The 16026-nt window shown below is 40.7% G+C and overlaps 1 protein-coding gene across 4 annotated transcripts in view; it reads left to right on the top strand.

Moving 5' to 3' along the window:
- The window catches only part of cfap99 (cilia and flagella associated protein 99), a 138424-nt gene that overhangs the window by 50252 nt on the left and 72146 nt on the right, over positions 1-16026 (top strand). For all 4 annotated transcript variants that reach the window (XM_048594488.1, XM_048594480.1, XM_048594475.1 and 1 more), the window contains 3 exons: positions 864-958; positions 1055-1167; positions 4892-5069. In XM_048594488.1, coding sequence (XP_048450445.1) covers positions 864-958; positions 1055-1167; positions 4892-5069 — 386 coding nt within the window. The remainder of the gene's footprint in view (positions 1-863; positions 959-1054; positions 1168-4891; positions 5070-16026) is intronic.

Genomic DNA, 16026 nt, shown 5'->3' with positions numbered 1-16026 from the left:
ATGATGCTGCTTGGCCTGCTGTGTTCATCCAGCCCTGCACCTTGTTGCCAACCTTATCTGGTCTGGCCTACATGTGACACTCAGGTTGAGAATGTGGTTGACTCTTAACTGCCCCCTGGCCAATTAAGGGTGGACAATAAATGCTCGCCTAGCCAGCGATGTACTCATCCTGTGAATGAATAAGAGAAAAGTGTTCGTCCAGCAGACTCAATCAGCTGAATAGTCACCTTACCTGCACAATTACTGTCTGATTCCATGGTGTGAAGTGTATTGCCAAAATTGAATTTACTTCCTTCATCTAAAAATCTCTTTTTTTATCTCAGAAGTTGATTTAATATAAATGGAAGGAAATACATTAATTTTCTTCATTAGTTTTAATCTAATTTGAAAGTAATAAATGCCATGGTTAGATTTACACTTGTCACTTTTAGATCATTGTTCAGTAAAGTTCCTGCTGTTCCTTAGTTTGTTTCTTTGTCTCTTCTTGCATGAAGGTTTTGACAGAAATCATTGCAGTGCTCCAGCACAGATTATCCTTCAATAATTTGTCCATGTGAGCAGTTTTTATACCAGCAGGTTAATAGATAATGGGATCTATCACAGCCAAACCTTTTTTCAACGGATGCCCAGAGGCAAGCTTTTACAGGGACCCTGAACCAGCAGTTAAATGGCTGATTATCCTTCATGCTAACCCAATGAATTAAAGATATTTGAACAGCAGTTCTGCTGACCCAAATATGATCAGCTAACCTGACCCAAATATGACTTGGACCTGGGCCATTCTTGGACTGTATCATTCAACTACTCACCTGAATTTTCTCTTGTTTCTAAAATAACACTGTACATGCTCTGTTCTGTTACAGTTATATGCTATCTTGCTACTTTTCGACTGAAAGAACTGGGTCTGAAACACTTCACCAAGATTATCAACTCTCAGTCTGCGAACAAAATGCACCAAGTGAGGATGGCATTTATTAATCCCTGAAAACATAAATATTTTATTCAAGAACTTAATATGGTCATTACTTCTATGGTTATTGTGATCTTCCCACAGTTTCTTAGGTTCTTCTTTGATAGCCTGAACCTCACCAAATGGATAAAGGATGAATGGTGCCAAATATATGATGTAGCCTATGTAAACCAGATGCTGATTGATCCTCTGCTGAGGTAATTCATCAAGTTTAAGAATACTTTCCTTATTATGTCATACTATGTGTTTTCGATTGCCTGAATTGAGTATTGACAAGGCACACACAGCATTAATACCCTAAATAGGTGTCCCTGTTCTGATGTTACAGAAATCCACAGCTGCTTTCATCAATAATACAAGATCCTCAACTTCCATTATCCTGTCTTTTCACCTAAAAACACCTTAGACTTAAACTACTTTTAATTTTAATTGTTGTAAGTTGAGGAGATTCTCAGTGTCTTTTTACATACAGGCCATGCAGAGTCAATATGAGAAAATTGTGCCTGACAAACTTATTAGAATTCTTTGAGGGGGGTAGCAAGCAGGATAGATAAAGGAGGAACAGTGAATGTAATATATTTGGATTTTCAGAAGGTACCATAACATTCCATTTGCTTGATAAGGTACCACATATTAGACGACTTAATAAGAACACATGGTGTTGAAGGTAGTATAGTGGCATGGAAGGAGGATTTGCTTACTAACAGAAAACAGAAAGTTGGAATGGGGAGGCATTTTCAGGATGGCAGCCTATAAACAGGGATATCCACAGGGATAAGCACTGGTGCCTCAGTTATTTACAAGACATATTAATGACTTGGGTGAGTAGAGTGAATATACTTTAGCCAGTTTAGCAGACAACACTAGAACAGGTGGGAAGGCTAAGTGCTAAGGATGATACAAAGAGTCTGTAGAGGGATATAGACAGATAAATCAAATGGACAAAAATTGGCGCATGGAATATAATGTGGGAAATGTGCACTTGTCAGGAAGAATAGAGGAGATGGCAGATAGCTAGAGGGGATTTAGGAGACCTCCTGCATAAATCACAAAAAGCTAGCATCCAAATTCAGCACGTAATAGGGAAGGCAAATGGAATTTCAAAGGGAGTAGAGTACAAAAAATAGGAAAGTCTTACTAAAACTGTACAAGATGTGGAGGTGCCGGTGTTGGATTGGGGTGGACAAAGTCAGAAATTACATGACACCAGGTTATAGTCCAACAGGTTTATTGAAAACACAACCTTTCGGAGCCTAGCTCCTTCTTCAGGTGTTAATGAGAGAGGTAGTATCAGACACAGAATTTATAAGTAAAAGATCAAAGGCTCACACCATTGATGAGAATGTACTAAACAATCCTAAGATGCTGTTAAATCTTTAATCCGTTAGGTTTTGCTTGATTAATATGTATATGTAAATCCCCAAATTCCTTTCAAGTCACGGTCCTGTGAGAACTAAAGGTTTTTATTAGTGTAAAGAAGAAGTGACATTTTAGGTCAGACAATGCATGTTAGGTGTGAGACCTTGTTTAGAATCTGTTTGTGTTTTAGTTTGGAGTCAGACTGGTTTTATTTCTAAAGTAGGAATTTATAAAACGCCATACTGACTGAATGTATACAAATTGTGGGTTCTTTGAAGAAAATAAAATGTATCTGCAAATATAAATTCACCCCACAGATTCACGTTTGTTGGACTACACTGCGAAAGCTTGTGTTTTCAAATAAACCTGTTGGACTATAACCTGGCGTTGTGTGATTTCTTACCTAAAACTATACGAGGCACTAATCAGACCACAGTTTTGGGCCCCTTATCAAAGAAAAAATATGCTGGCATTAGAGGCAATCCATTGGAGGTTCACTTGGCTGATCCTGGTTATGGAGGGACAGATTTATGAGGAGAGGTTGAGTTGGTGGAACTGAGAAGAATGAGAGAAGACTTTATTGAAACATACAAGATTCTTAGAAGACTTGACAAGTTAGATGTGAAAGGTTGTTTCCCCTTATAGGGGAGTCATGGTCCAGAGGTCAAGATCTCAGAATGAGAGTTTGCACATTTAAAACATAGATAAGGAGGAATTTCTTCTCTCAAAGGGTAATAAATTTGTGGAATTCTTTATACTCAGGGCTGTGAGGCAGTATCATTAAGTATGCAAAGCTGAGAGGGACAGATTTTTAATCAGGAAGGAAATCAAGGGTTATTGGGAAAAAGCAGCAAAATAGAATTGAGGATTATCAGATCAGTCATGATCTCATTGAATTGTGGCACGGATTTGATGGGCTGAATGGCCTACTTCTGTTCTTATGTCTTATGGTCTTACAAAAACTTGTCAATACACCATCAGTGCAGATTCATTAAACAAATATTGGCTAATGTGCTTACAGGAATGTTTGCTCTTTTGTATTACTCAACACAATGGGCCAGTATGCTTTTCCCTGGTGAACTCAAGAAAATCTGAAAAGACCCATTGTTTGTGGAATAGACCTACTGGAAAAAGGCTTTTCTAGCAAGATCCTGGATGAGGAACAGAAATATAGTACATAATTTATGTTTTGAATTAATCGTGTTGCATGTAATACTTCAAAAATGTTAATGTTATAATGTAGGCAGCGCAAACACTCCAGGTAACATTGACTGTGCTATCCAATTCACACTGTCCTTTCGGAAGCAATTAGACTGTTCATGGTTGGATTCTGTAACATCATCAGTCCTAGTTAAATCTAATTAGAATATATTAGAGTTAAAATTCAGACATACACAGCAGGCCAATCATCATGTTTTTATGCATAGAAATTTTGTCTGAATTGAAAATAAATACTCAGATAAACCCCTAATAAGAGCGACAAAAAAAAGACTAATGTATGAAGGAGTCAGAATTTAGTGTGGAACATAAGAATATATGAACGTAAGAACTAAGAGCAGGAATCAGCAATTCACCCCCTTGAGCCTGCTCTGCCACTTAATAGGATCATGGTTGATCCCATCTTGGATAGCACAGTCAATGTTACACGATGTGTTTGCGCTGCCTACATTATAATATTAACATTTTTGAAGTATTTCATGCAACATGACTAATTCAAAACATAAATTATGTACTATATTTCTGTTCCCATCTTGGCCTGAACTCAACTCAACTTTCCTATCCACTCCTCATAACCCCTTAACCCATTACTAATTAAAAATCTGTCTATCTCCTCCTCAAATTTATTCAGTATCCTGGATAGATGTTCATATTAATTTCAACAGTGATGACATTGCAACAATATGCGATCAGTTGCCTGTTGTTTAAGCTGGCTCATTTTTTATTGTGCAAAGTTGTTCAGGAGAAAAAGTGTTACCCCCACTCGCCGCTCACAAAGAGGTGATTAATATGTGGAGCAGAACAAAGAATAAAGAACAATACAGCACAGGAATTTGCCCTTCGGCCCACCAACCCTGCGCTGACACATTTTGTCCTTCCATACTAAAACTGACTTCACTTACAGGATCTGTATCCCTGTATTCCCTTCCTATTCATGTATTCATCCAGGTGCTTGTTGAATGCTGCTATTGTGTCTGCTTCCACCACCTCCTCTGGCAGCACGTTCTAGGCACTCACCACCCTTTGTGTGAAAAATCTGCCTCACACATCTCTTTTAAACATTTCCCTCCCCCCGGCACCTGAACCTGTCCCCTAGTAGTTGATCCCTCCACTCTGGGAAAAAGCCTCATACATTCCACTCTATCCATGCCATTCACAACCTTGTAAACTAGAGCACCTTAATGTCTTTCTCTGCACTAAATCAGGAAGGTGGCATTAAAAAGGTGGCTTCAAAAGAACCTGAATAGAATCGATGGCTCAAAAAGGCACCTTCATTGCTATATTATTACATAATTGTATATTTGCCCCCTGCTCTGTTCTAGCACTTATGTCTATTTGTTAAAGATGGCAACCGAATATCAACAACCTCATTGATCACTTGGCCAACAAACTGGCGAATCAAATTTCCAAAAATTACAAGAGTCAGCCTGTGACAGTACCAAGAGAATTTAACATCACCAAGCCTAAACCACAATCCATCCCAGTGCCTGAGGAAATTCCACTGCTGCAAGCACAGAGGAAGGTAAGTTTGCTGAATACCCGTCACCTTTACTGGTGACGAGCACAGGAGAGGAAAACAACAAGGTACATTGTAAGTACTTTGCTTACTTTTATTTACTTGCTAAGTCTTTCTCTCTTCTCCTTTCTGAAAACATTTCTTTTCCTGGATATTAATGACCCTTGGTGCCTTGGCCTAATGGCTTTGATCATAGACGTTGGTAATTTGTTGAATCACGGCAGATCAAATACTGTTCTCACTCCATTGGGCATCTCCATGTAATCTTATGCTAATATTTCCCTCAGTAACTCATAGGCAATGAAACCTGTTTTAGAGTTCCTACCATCACCCAGTTCCGATCAGCTTGCACATCAGGGATTAATACTGGGACTTGGTTGGTCAGTCTGGCTGAATTATGTCTGGTCAGTTCTGTTTGACAGGAGGGTTGTTAGTCTTGATGATCCATGTTGTATCTACAATGAGACAAAAGTAAAACATGTATGTGAACAGGTAGCCTAATTGTTACACAGATGATGCTTCTAAGAAAAAATGTTTGCTGATCACTTTAGATACAAGAGATGGCAATAGCTTCTGTGATGATACTATGACTTTAAGAGCTATATTTTGTCTTTTTTTTATGAAGAGAGGCAATGAGGCCAATAAAGTAAACAGCTTGTGAAGCCTTGGGGTTTTTTTAAAGTTGGAACAATAGCCTGAATGGGTGTGGTTGAGCCCCCATGGAACCAGGATTTTTAGTTTTACCTTTCAGCAGTTGCTGCTGGGGTCTTGAAGATGTGGAAGCTATTTTTTCCCAATCTTGGTTACAGCTAAAAGCTGGTGATTCTCATCCTGCTGCTGGACTTGCATGTGAGACAATCTATTTGCTGAATTTAATAAGGTGTAGAGCTGGATGAACACAGCAGGCCAGGCAGCATCAGAGGAGCAGGAAAGCTGACGTTTCGGGTCTGGACACTTCTTCAGAAATGGGGAAGGGGAAGGGGACTCTGGAATAAATAGAGAGGGGGGGAAGCGATGATGGAAGGTGGATAAAGGAGCAGATAGGTGGAGAGAAGACGGACAGGTCAAGGAGGCAGGGATGGAGCCAGTAAAGGTGAGTGTACGTAGGGAGTTGGGATGGGGGTTGGTCAATTGAGGGAAGACGGACAGGTCAAGGAGGCGGGGATGAGGTTGGTAGGTAGGAGGTGGGGGTGGGGGTTGGTCAGTGAGGTGGGAGCAGTGGATAGGTGGGAGAAAAGACAGGCAGGTCAAGGAAGCGGGGACGAGCTGGGCTGGTTTGGGGATGAGGTCGGGGGTGGGGAGATTTTGAAGTTTGTGCTCTGGCAACCACCTGGAAACCAATATCTATTTCAAGCCTACTGACTCCCACAGCTACCTAGAATACACCTCCTCTCACCCATCTTCCTGCAAGAATGCCATCCCTATTCCCAATTCCTTCGCCTCCGCCGCATCTGCTCCTGAGATGAGGCATTCCACTCCCGGACATCCCAGATGCTCTTGTTTTTCAAGGACTGCAATTTCCCCTCCACAGTGGTCGAAAACGCCCTCGACCGCATCTCTTGTGTTTCCCGCAACTCACCCCTCACACCCACTCCCCACAATAACAACAAAGACAGAATCCCCCTCGTCCTCACGTACCAGCCCACCAACCTCCGGATCCAACGCATCATCCTCTGCCACTTCCGCCACCTGCAATCTGACCCCACTACGAAGGACATTTTTCCCTCCCCACCCTTATCTGCCTTCCAGAGGGGCCACTCTCTCCGTGACTCCCTTGACTGCTCCACACTCCCCACTAGCCCCACCACCCCCGGTACTTTTCCCTGAAACCGCAGGAAGTGCTATACCTGCCCCTACACCACACCCTTCACCCCCATCCCAGGCGCCAAGAAAACCTTCCACATTAAACAGATGTTAACCTGCACATCTGCTAATGTGGTACATTGTATCCACTGTTCCCGATGTGGCCTCCTCTACATCGGGGAAACCAAGCAGAGGCTTGGAGACTGCTTGGACACCTACGCTCGGTTCGTGACAAACGACTGCACCTCCCAGTCGCAAACCACTTCAACTCCCCCTCCCACTCGTTGGATGACATGTCCATCCTGGGCCTCCTCCAGTGCCACAACGATGCCACCTGAAGGCTACAGGAACAGCACTTCATATTTCGCTTGGGAACCCTGCAGCCCAATGGCCTCAATGTGGACTTCACAAGCTTCAAAATCTCCCCACCCACGACCTCATCCCAAAGCCAGCCCAGCTCGTCCCCGCTTCCTTGACCTGCCTGTCTTTTCTCCCACCTATCTGCTCCTCCCACCTCACTGACAAACACCCACCCCCACCTCCTACCTGCCAGCCTCATCCCCGCCTCCTTGACCTGTCCGTCTTCCCTCAATTGACCAACCCCCATCCCAACTCCCTACCTACACTCACTTTTACTGGCTCCATCCCTGCCTCCTTGACCTGTCTGTCTTCTCTCCACCTACCTGCTCCTTTATCCACCTTCCATCATCGCCTCCCCCACCTTTGTATTTATTCCAGAGTCCCCTTCCCGTCCCCCATTTCTGAAGAAGTGTCCAGACCCGAAACGTCAGCTTTCCTGCTCCTCTGATGCTGCCTGGCCTGCTGTATTCATCCAGCTCTACGCCTTGTTATCTCAGATTCTCCAGCATCGGCAGTTCCTGCTATCTCTCTTGCTTAATTTGCCTCTGGCCAAGGGTGCGTTTATGGTATGTTACTACATTGGAACAGTTAATTGGTAGTTGTTAATAATCTATTATTCTGTTAAGTTTTCCAGTAGAGTTAAGTTATATCAATTTCTTCTTTCTTTTGTTGTATTTTACCTTTAGTGGATGAATAAAGTATGTTTTGCTTTAAATCCGATAGTATGACCAGTCGAATTGCATCCGGAACAAAACGCTGGCCACTTGCCTTTAAAATAAGGAAATGTTATGATCTAGGCTATCTTCTTAATGTATTTTGAGTGATCTGGTCCGGTCCATAACACAGGTGACCTTCCAAATGGATGCTCAGTTAAGCCTATCCCTTGGAAAATGTGGCTGAAGTTGCTATGAGACTCCTTCCACTCATGTCCATCAAATTTAACCATGTACTCTGGAGGAAATCTTGGAAATCCAGGGGAAGTGGGGAACAGTTTGGAAACCCTGGAGATAAGTCTTTCCCCAGTTTTGTCTCACTTGTTCTTGAAAGATAAACTTTGCCAAGGTGGTCAGAAGAGGAGTATCTGGGTCTTAAATCTCTGGAGCTGATACTGAAGCTCCATAAGTCAGGTTGCATCTGAAAGAATGCATACACTTCTCATCAGCACATTAGGAATATTGGAAATGAGCAGGAAAGTGAAGTTGATAGAAGTATTGTTTTGTACAGTAAAGAAGAGGCACCTTAGCCCATCGAGTCTGCACACCAAAAATATACAAAACCTACACAAGTCCCACTTTCCAGCACTAGTCCTATAGCTTTGAATGTTGCAACACTTGGTGTTCATCCAAGTATATTTTTGAAAGTTGTGAGGGTACCCGTCTCAACTATCCTCCCAGGCAGTGCATTCCAGATTCCCACCACCCTCCGGTGATAACCTTTTTCCTCAAGTCCCATCTAAACCTCCTGCCTTTCACCTTAAACATGTGCCTCTTGTTGTTAACCCTTCAACTAAGAGGAACAGCTTTTTTTTATCCTGTCCATGCCCCTCATAATCTTATACACCTCTATCAGGTTCCCCATCAACCTTCTCTTCTCCAAAAGAAAACAATCCAAGCTTATCCAGCCCTTCAAGATCAATTAAAATGTCAAGGTCAGTGTAGCCAAGCTCATATTGAATGGCAGAGCAGGCTGAAGGAGGCCACTTGGCTTGTGTTCATATCTTTGTACTCTTACTCTATTTCTAATGTTCTTATGAGGAAGCCACCTATTTCCTCGGGGCGTTGCAGAGAGTGACAAGACTGATTCTCAGATTTAGAGCAAAGAGCTGTGAGATACTGTTTGAGAAACAAGTAGGGTTTTCAGCTTAAACAAGGATGCCTCAGCAGAAACATTACAGATAAATGGAAGACATGAAAGGGCTACAGAAAACAAACTTTGTTTCACAGTCCATTGCCAGAGAACAGGATGCACAAGTTCGTGATTGTGAAGGGTGCAGCCAAGACAGAAGTTGAGTGATAATTCTTTACACAGAAAATTATCAGCAGTTTGTATGTGTTGCCAAGATTGATGGTTAGGCTAGGAGAATCAAATTAATTTATCAAGTTGTTAGTTCCTTTCATGGGAGGGATAGTATTATCCAAGAAGGAGATCAAACAGCAGGAGGCTGTTCTACATCTAAAAGTATCTATGATTTAATTTTCATATGTCATGAGATACGTGATTACACTCAGACAAGATTCACTCATCACATACTATGTTACTAAACTAAACAGCTAATTTGAGGGTTATTAGAAGCCAAGACATAGATGTGATTAATCTTTCTTCTGGTATGCACATAATGGGGAGATTTTCACTGGATCCCTGGGCACATACCAAGGAAAACTTCAAAATTAATTTTATTGTCAGAAAGAATTGGATGGGTTCCTTTCCATGACCAGGTAGAGCATTTTGCCTGTGTTCACATCCAGGAAAGTGTCTTGTAACGTCTTTTGCACAGTTGTAGTAAAACTAACAGCTTTCCAAAACAAAATCAGCATCAAATATAATCGGAACACAGCAAAGAAGAAGGAAACATTTCTCTTTTACGATTTCTCAAACCAGAATCCACTAAAAAGTGGCAGGATGTAAAGAAAGAGGAGTGGCATGTCGAAAAAACAAGGCCACTGACTATCTAAATTAAGAAAATTGTTACTGCTATTTGAAGATGGATTAAAATTTCATCAGAGCACAGAATGAAGAGTTTTCAGGTGATAAAAACATAAATAAACAGAAATCAGCACCAGCTCTCTCATAGCATCAAACAAAAGATGAAATCTACCAATTCATGGAAGCCATTGATCACAGGTTTTAAGAGTGTAAACTTGCTGTTTATGAACAAATCACTGCCAGTCAATTCCTATCACTGAAAAATTTCATCTGAATACTCAGAATAAAAACACACTTCTGAATATTGACTACAAATTAAAATGTGTCGTTCTTGGATGTGCAAGAATTAAAGTTTCAAGTAGTAATTTAAAATCTTAAATTGTATCACTCTAATTTCAATATTAATACATGATAATAGTTTACAATAATAGGTAGCAGTTCATTATTAAATAAAGCAGGAGCAAGCTGTTCATTGAAACATTAAATTGCCTGTATTTATGCAATTTATCACTTTGAATGTTCTCAAAATACTTAAAATATAAAGATTTGCAACCACTGTTGTTATGTAGCAGCTACTTTGTAAACAGCAAGAGATCCATGGTTAATCAACATTTTCAGTACTGTTGATGAAGGGTACAGTGTTGCCGAGCAAGTCCACCTCTTTGGACTCAGAAACGATTTTGCCAGTTTCACATCTAGGATTGTGAGTAGATAGCAGAGAAGTGTTTTCCCTGCTCATTAATATACTAGCTTTCTCAGCCAAAGATGGTTGGCAGCATTATCAATCAAATGGAAATTCAATCGTTCCATTGGCAGGGTAAAGAATGGTTAACTGGCAGAACAAGGGTAATTTTAAAAGAAGACAGAGTGTTTTTTGTGACCCTGAGACCTCTGAAACAGAAACACTAAAGTCCAAGTCTCACTAATCTGACTTTTGTAGTGAACACTGTCAGCATGGCAGAAAACTCGGTGCGACAGCAGATTGTGCAATTTGGAATCACTTTGTTCCTGCGCCAATCAAAGCCAATTCCCGGTAGACGAAGCAAATGCACAACAGAATTATCTCAGTTTTCTTTGCTCATTAAAAAGCAAAGCTGCTCAAAAAGCAAATCCACAGAATTACCATATGCTTGCTGCTGTGGCTCCCTTCAGAGACACAAAGCTGGAATAAAGAGAGGTAAAGTCAGAGGAAATTTTAAATATTGTAGCCGCTTTTATGTATAGATGGGTGCAGGCCACCTAAAGTGCAATGCTATTTCTAAATTTTGAAATCGGCATCCCCAATAATTTAAAGTGTTGGGAATCTCACCAGGATAGGAATAAAGTAGTAGTCGTAGGCTATTTAACCAATCAGACTGTCCCACCATACAGCAAGATCATAGCTGATGTGTGAATCAATTCCACCTACCTGCCTTAGCCACATATACTATAATACCTTATAATACAAATCTATCACTAGCAAATTTAAAATGAACAATTTACTATACAAAGGTTATACTTTAGGCCTCCCAATGGCCAGTGGGAGATAAAGGAACGGATGTGTAAGATGTAAAGACAACAGGATTGTTACAGTGTGTGATTTTTAACTTCTACAATATTGACTGGGACTCCCTTAAGGCAAGGAGTTTAGATGGGGCAGAATTTGTTAGGTGCATTCAGAAGGATTTCTTGAAACAATATATAGATAGTCCAAATGGGAAGGGGCCATACTAGACCTTGCATTGGGGAATGAGTCTGGCCAGGTAATTGAAGTTTCAAGTGAGAGAGCATTTTGTGAACAGTGATCATAATTCCATAAGTTTAAGACAGTAATGGATAAGGACAAGACTGGTCCTCGGGTGAAATTACCAAATTGGGGGAGTGCTAACTGGGGAAATTAGATCAGGGACGGCTGTTTGACGGTCAATCCACATTTGACATGTAGGAATCTTTTAAAGACCAATTGATCAGAGTTTAGGACCAGCATGTTCCTGTGAGAATGAAAGATAAGGATGGCAAGAGATGTGAAAGTTTAGTCAAAAAGCAAAATAAGGCACATGTAACGTGTAGGAAACTGAAATCAGACGAGGCCTTTAAGGAATATAGAGGAAGCAGGAAAGAACTTAAACAAGGAATTAGGAGGAATAAGAATGTTTAAGAAGGGAAACTGGGATAGTCCAGGAAATTATAGGCTGATGAGCCTTATATCAGTGATAGGGAAATTATCGGAGAAGATTCTTAGGGATGAGATTTACTCACATTTGGAAAAGAATGGACTTAGTAGGAATAGTCAGCATGGTTTTGTGTGGAGAATGTCTTGTCTCACAAATTTTATTGAGACTTTTGAGGAAATGAATGTTGATAAGGGTAGGGCAGTAGATGTTGTCTACGTAAACTTTACTAAAGCATTTAGCAAGGTCCCTCATGCCAGACTGGTCCAGAAGATTGGTGAGTTGCTAAATTGGATAGAAAATTGGCTTGGTCATAGAAGACAAAGACTAGTTGTGAAAAGGTGTTTTTCTGACTGGATGTCTGCGACCAGTGTTGTTCCACAAGAATCAATGCTGGGACCTCTGTTGTTTGTAATATATATAAATGATTTGGATGAAAATGTAAGTAGTCTGATTAATTAGCTTGCAGGCAACACGAAAATTGGTGGAGTTGTGCATAGTGAGCAAGTTTATCAAAGGATACAGCAGGATATCAATCAGTTAGAAAGCTGGGCAGAGAATTAGCAGCTGGAATTTAATCTGAAAAGTGAAGGTGATGCATTTTGGGAAGTCAAATGCAAAAACAAAGTATACAGTAAATGGCAGGACCCTTAAGAGTATTGATATACTTGGGAATTTTGGTGTCTAAGTCCATTGCTCCCAAAAGCAGAAACATAAGGTGGCAAAGAAGTATATGGCATGTTTGCCTTCATCAGTCAGGGCACTGTGTATAAAAGTTGGCAAGTCATGTTGCAGCAATGTTTGTGGATGTGGGGCCAGTCAAGTAGAATGCTTTGCACTGGACGGGTCGAGCTTCTTGAGTGTTAGTTGAGCTGCATTCAAACAGGGAAGTAGGAGTGTCATCAAGGTAAGTGGGAGTTAGAAACATAGGAACAAAAGTAGGCCATTCAGCCACTTGAATCTGTTTTACCATTCATTGAGATCATGTCTGATCTGTGCCTAACTCCATATACCTGCCTTTGGCCCATATCCCTTAATACCTGTGCTTTACAAAACTTTATTTTTCTCAGATTTAATATTAATAATTGATTTAGCATCCATTGCCATTTGTGGAAGAAAGGTCCAACATCCACCATCCTTTGTGCGTAAAAGTGTTTCTTAACATCTCTCCTGAATGATCTGGCTCTAATTCTCAGGCATTGCCCTCTACTTCCAGAATCCTCAACCAGTGGAAATAGTTTATTTTTATCCACCCTATCTTTACCTATTAATATCCTGAAGGCTTCACTCAGTTCACCCTTAACCTTCTAAATTCTAGAGAAAACAGGCCTAATTTGTGTAATCTATCCTCACAACTTAATCCCTGAAGTCCAGGTATCTACATTGTACATTAAACCTACATTGTACTCCCTCCAAGCCCAATATGTCTTTCCTATGTCAGTGCCCAGCGCTGACTCTCCCCACTGCTTTCTGCTGACAGTACTCCAAGTTTGGTCTAACCATGGTTTTATATAACTGCAACATAATTTCTGCAACTTCATACTCCAGTCCTCTTGATATAAAGACCAGCATTCAATTAGCTTTCTTTATTTCTTTTTTGCACCTGTTTGTGGCATTTTAAACATCTACGCATCTTAAACACCCATGTCTCTTTGGACATTCACTGTATTTAACATCATACTATCTAGAAAGTATCCTGATCCATCCTTTTTTGGCCAAAAATAGATACCCTCCCATTTGTTTACATAAAACACCATCTGATACAGTTTTGCCTATTCACTTTTTGTATCAATATCCCCTCGTAATTTTATGCTACCATCTACTCTGTCTAAAATTTGTGTCATCAGCAAATTTGGATATTTGACTTTCTACGCCACTTTCCAAGTCGTTAATGTGAATAGTTGAAGTCCTAACACAGGACATTGTGGGACACCATTGGTCATATTCTGCCAATTTGAGTACCTATCCATTATCCCCACTTTCTGTCACCTGCCACTCAGCTAATTTCCCAGCTATGTCAGTAATTTGCCCTCAATTCTGTGGGCTTCTGCCTTAGTCAACAGTTTCTTATACCTTCTGAAAGTGCACATAAACAACATCCAAAGACATTCCCCTGTCCATTACGTTAGTCACCTCTTCAAAAACATCACTGATGTTTGTCAGGCATGATCTATTTGTCATGACTCTATATTGGTTCTCCTTGATTAACTGAAAGATACTCAGTTACCCCATCCCTGATTCTAGACTCCAACAATTTCCCCACCATAGATGTTAGGCTAACTCGACTAATGGAGTTAATGCGTATGATCTTATAGCAGTTAGAGAGACAATGCTACAAAGAAATGAAAGCTGGTAGCTAAATATTCAGGGATATGTGAATTTTAGAAAGGACAGACAGGATGGAAAGAGTCATGGGTAGCTTTGTTAGTATGAGTTGGAATAAGTACAATAGCAAGAAATGATAAAAAGATATAAAATCCGTACAGGTTGAAGTAAGGAATAACAAGGGGAAGAAGACACTGGTGGAAGTAGTCTATTGATCTCCTCACCAAGGCTAAACTGTAGGACAGAGAATGAATCAGATAGGGACAGCATATAAAAAAGGCAGTGCATTAATTATGGGTGACTTCAACCTTCATGTAAATTGGGAATACCTACTTGCCAGAGATGACCACAAGAAAGAATTCATAAAGTGTATTGAGGACAGTTTCCTCGAAAAATATGTTGAGGATCCAACTAGGGATCAGGCTCAACTCCTGATTATTCAAAGCCTGTCCAACATTCACAAAGCACAAATCAGGACTGTGCTTGAATACTCTCCATTTGCCTGGATGAGTGCAGCATTAACAACACCCAAGAAGTTTGACACCATGTAGGACAAAGCAGCCCGCCATGCATAACTGGATGCAGCAACACTGCAGAGTTTAGATCTGATCCGTTAGTTGTGGGACCCCTTAGCTCAGTCTATCACTTACTGTGTATGCTGTTTGTCAGACAAGTAGTCTTGTTTTGTAGTTTCGCCTTGTTGACATCTCATTTTTATGTATGCCTGCTACTGCTCTTGGCATGTCTTCTGGCACTTATCTGAAGAAAGATATAGTGGAGGTAGTCCTAGAGAGGGTTCACTAGGCTGATAGCAGGTATGAAGGGATGAGGTTGAGTCGGTTGAGCCCGTACTCATCAGAATATGGAAGAATGAATGGCAACTTTATTGAAACATACAAGATTCTCAAAGGACTTGACAGGGTAGATGCTAAAATGTTTTATTCCCTTGTAGAACTGTACAAGGTGCTGGTGTGACTACATCTAGAGTACTGTGAGCAGTTTTTGGCCCCCTTGTTTGAGGACATATATCATTTCATCAGAAGCAGTCTGGGGTAAGTTCATTAGGATGATCCCTGGCATGGAAGGATTGTCTTATGAGCAAAGATTAAGCAGGTTGGGACTATCCATGGAAATTTAGAAGAATGAGAAATGATCTCATATAAGATTCTTAAGGGCTTGACAGGGTAAATGCTGAGAGATGTTTCCCATCACAGGAGAATCTAGGACCAGAGGGCATAGTCTCAGAATAAAGGGGCACAAATTTAAAACTGAGATGAGGAAGGGATTCTCAGAGGGTTAAGAATTGTTGGAACTCCTTACCCAGTGAGAGCTGTGGGGGCAGAGTCCTTATGTATATTTAAGGCAGAGGTAGATATATTCTTGATCAGTATGAGAACGAAGAGTTATGAGGAAAGGGTAAAAAAGATGTGAGAAATAGTGGATCAGACATGATTCCTGTTCCTATTTCTTATGGAACAGTTTAGGACCAGACGGCCCGTTAGAATAAGGGGTTCGCCCATTGATGACAGAGACAAGGAGGAATTTCTTTTCTCAGACTGTAGGGAATCTGTAGAATTAATGCACTGGACAGCCTACTTCTGTACATAACCTTTTGGTTTTATGAAATATTCCATCAATTTATGCCTTGTGGTGGATTGACAGTGTGGAATTAGGAGTTGATT

Source organism: Rhincodon typus, chromosome 3 (genome assembly GCF_021869965.1).
Source record: "Rhincodon typus isolate 14 chromosome 3, sRhiTyp1.1, whole genome shotgun sequence".
NCBI classification, from domain to species: domain Eukaryota; kingdom Metazoa; phylum Chordata; class Chondrichthyes; order Orectolobiformes; family Rhincodontidae; genus Rhincodon; species Rhincodon typus.
The sequence above is the reverse complement of the archived record's forward strand: the minus strand, read 5'-3'. Positions and strand labels throughout refer to the sequence as shown.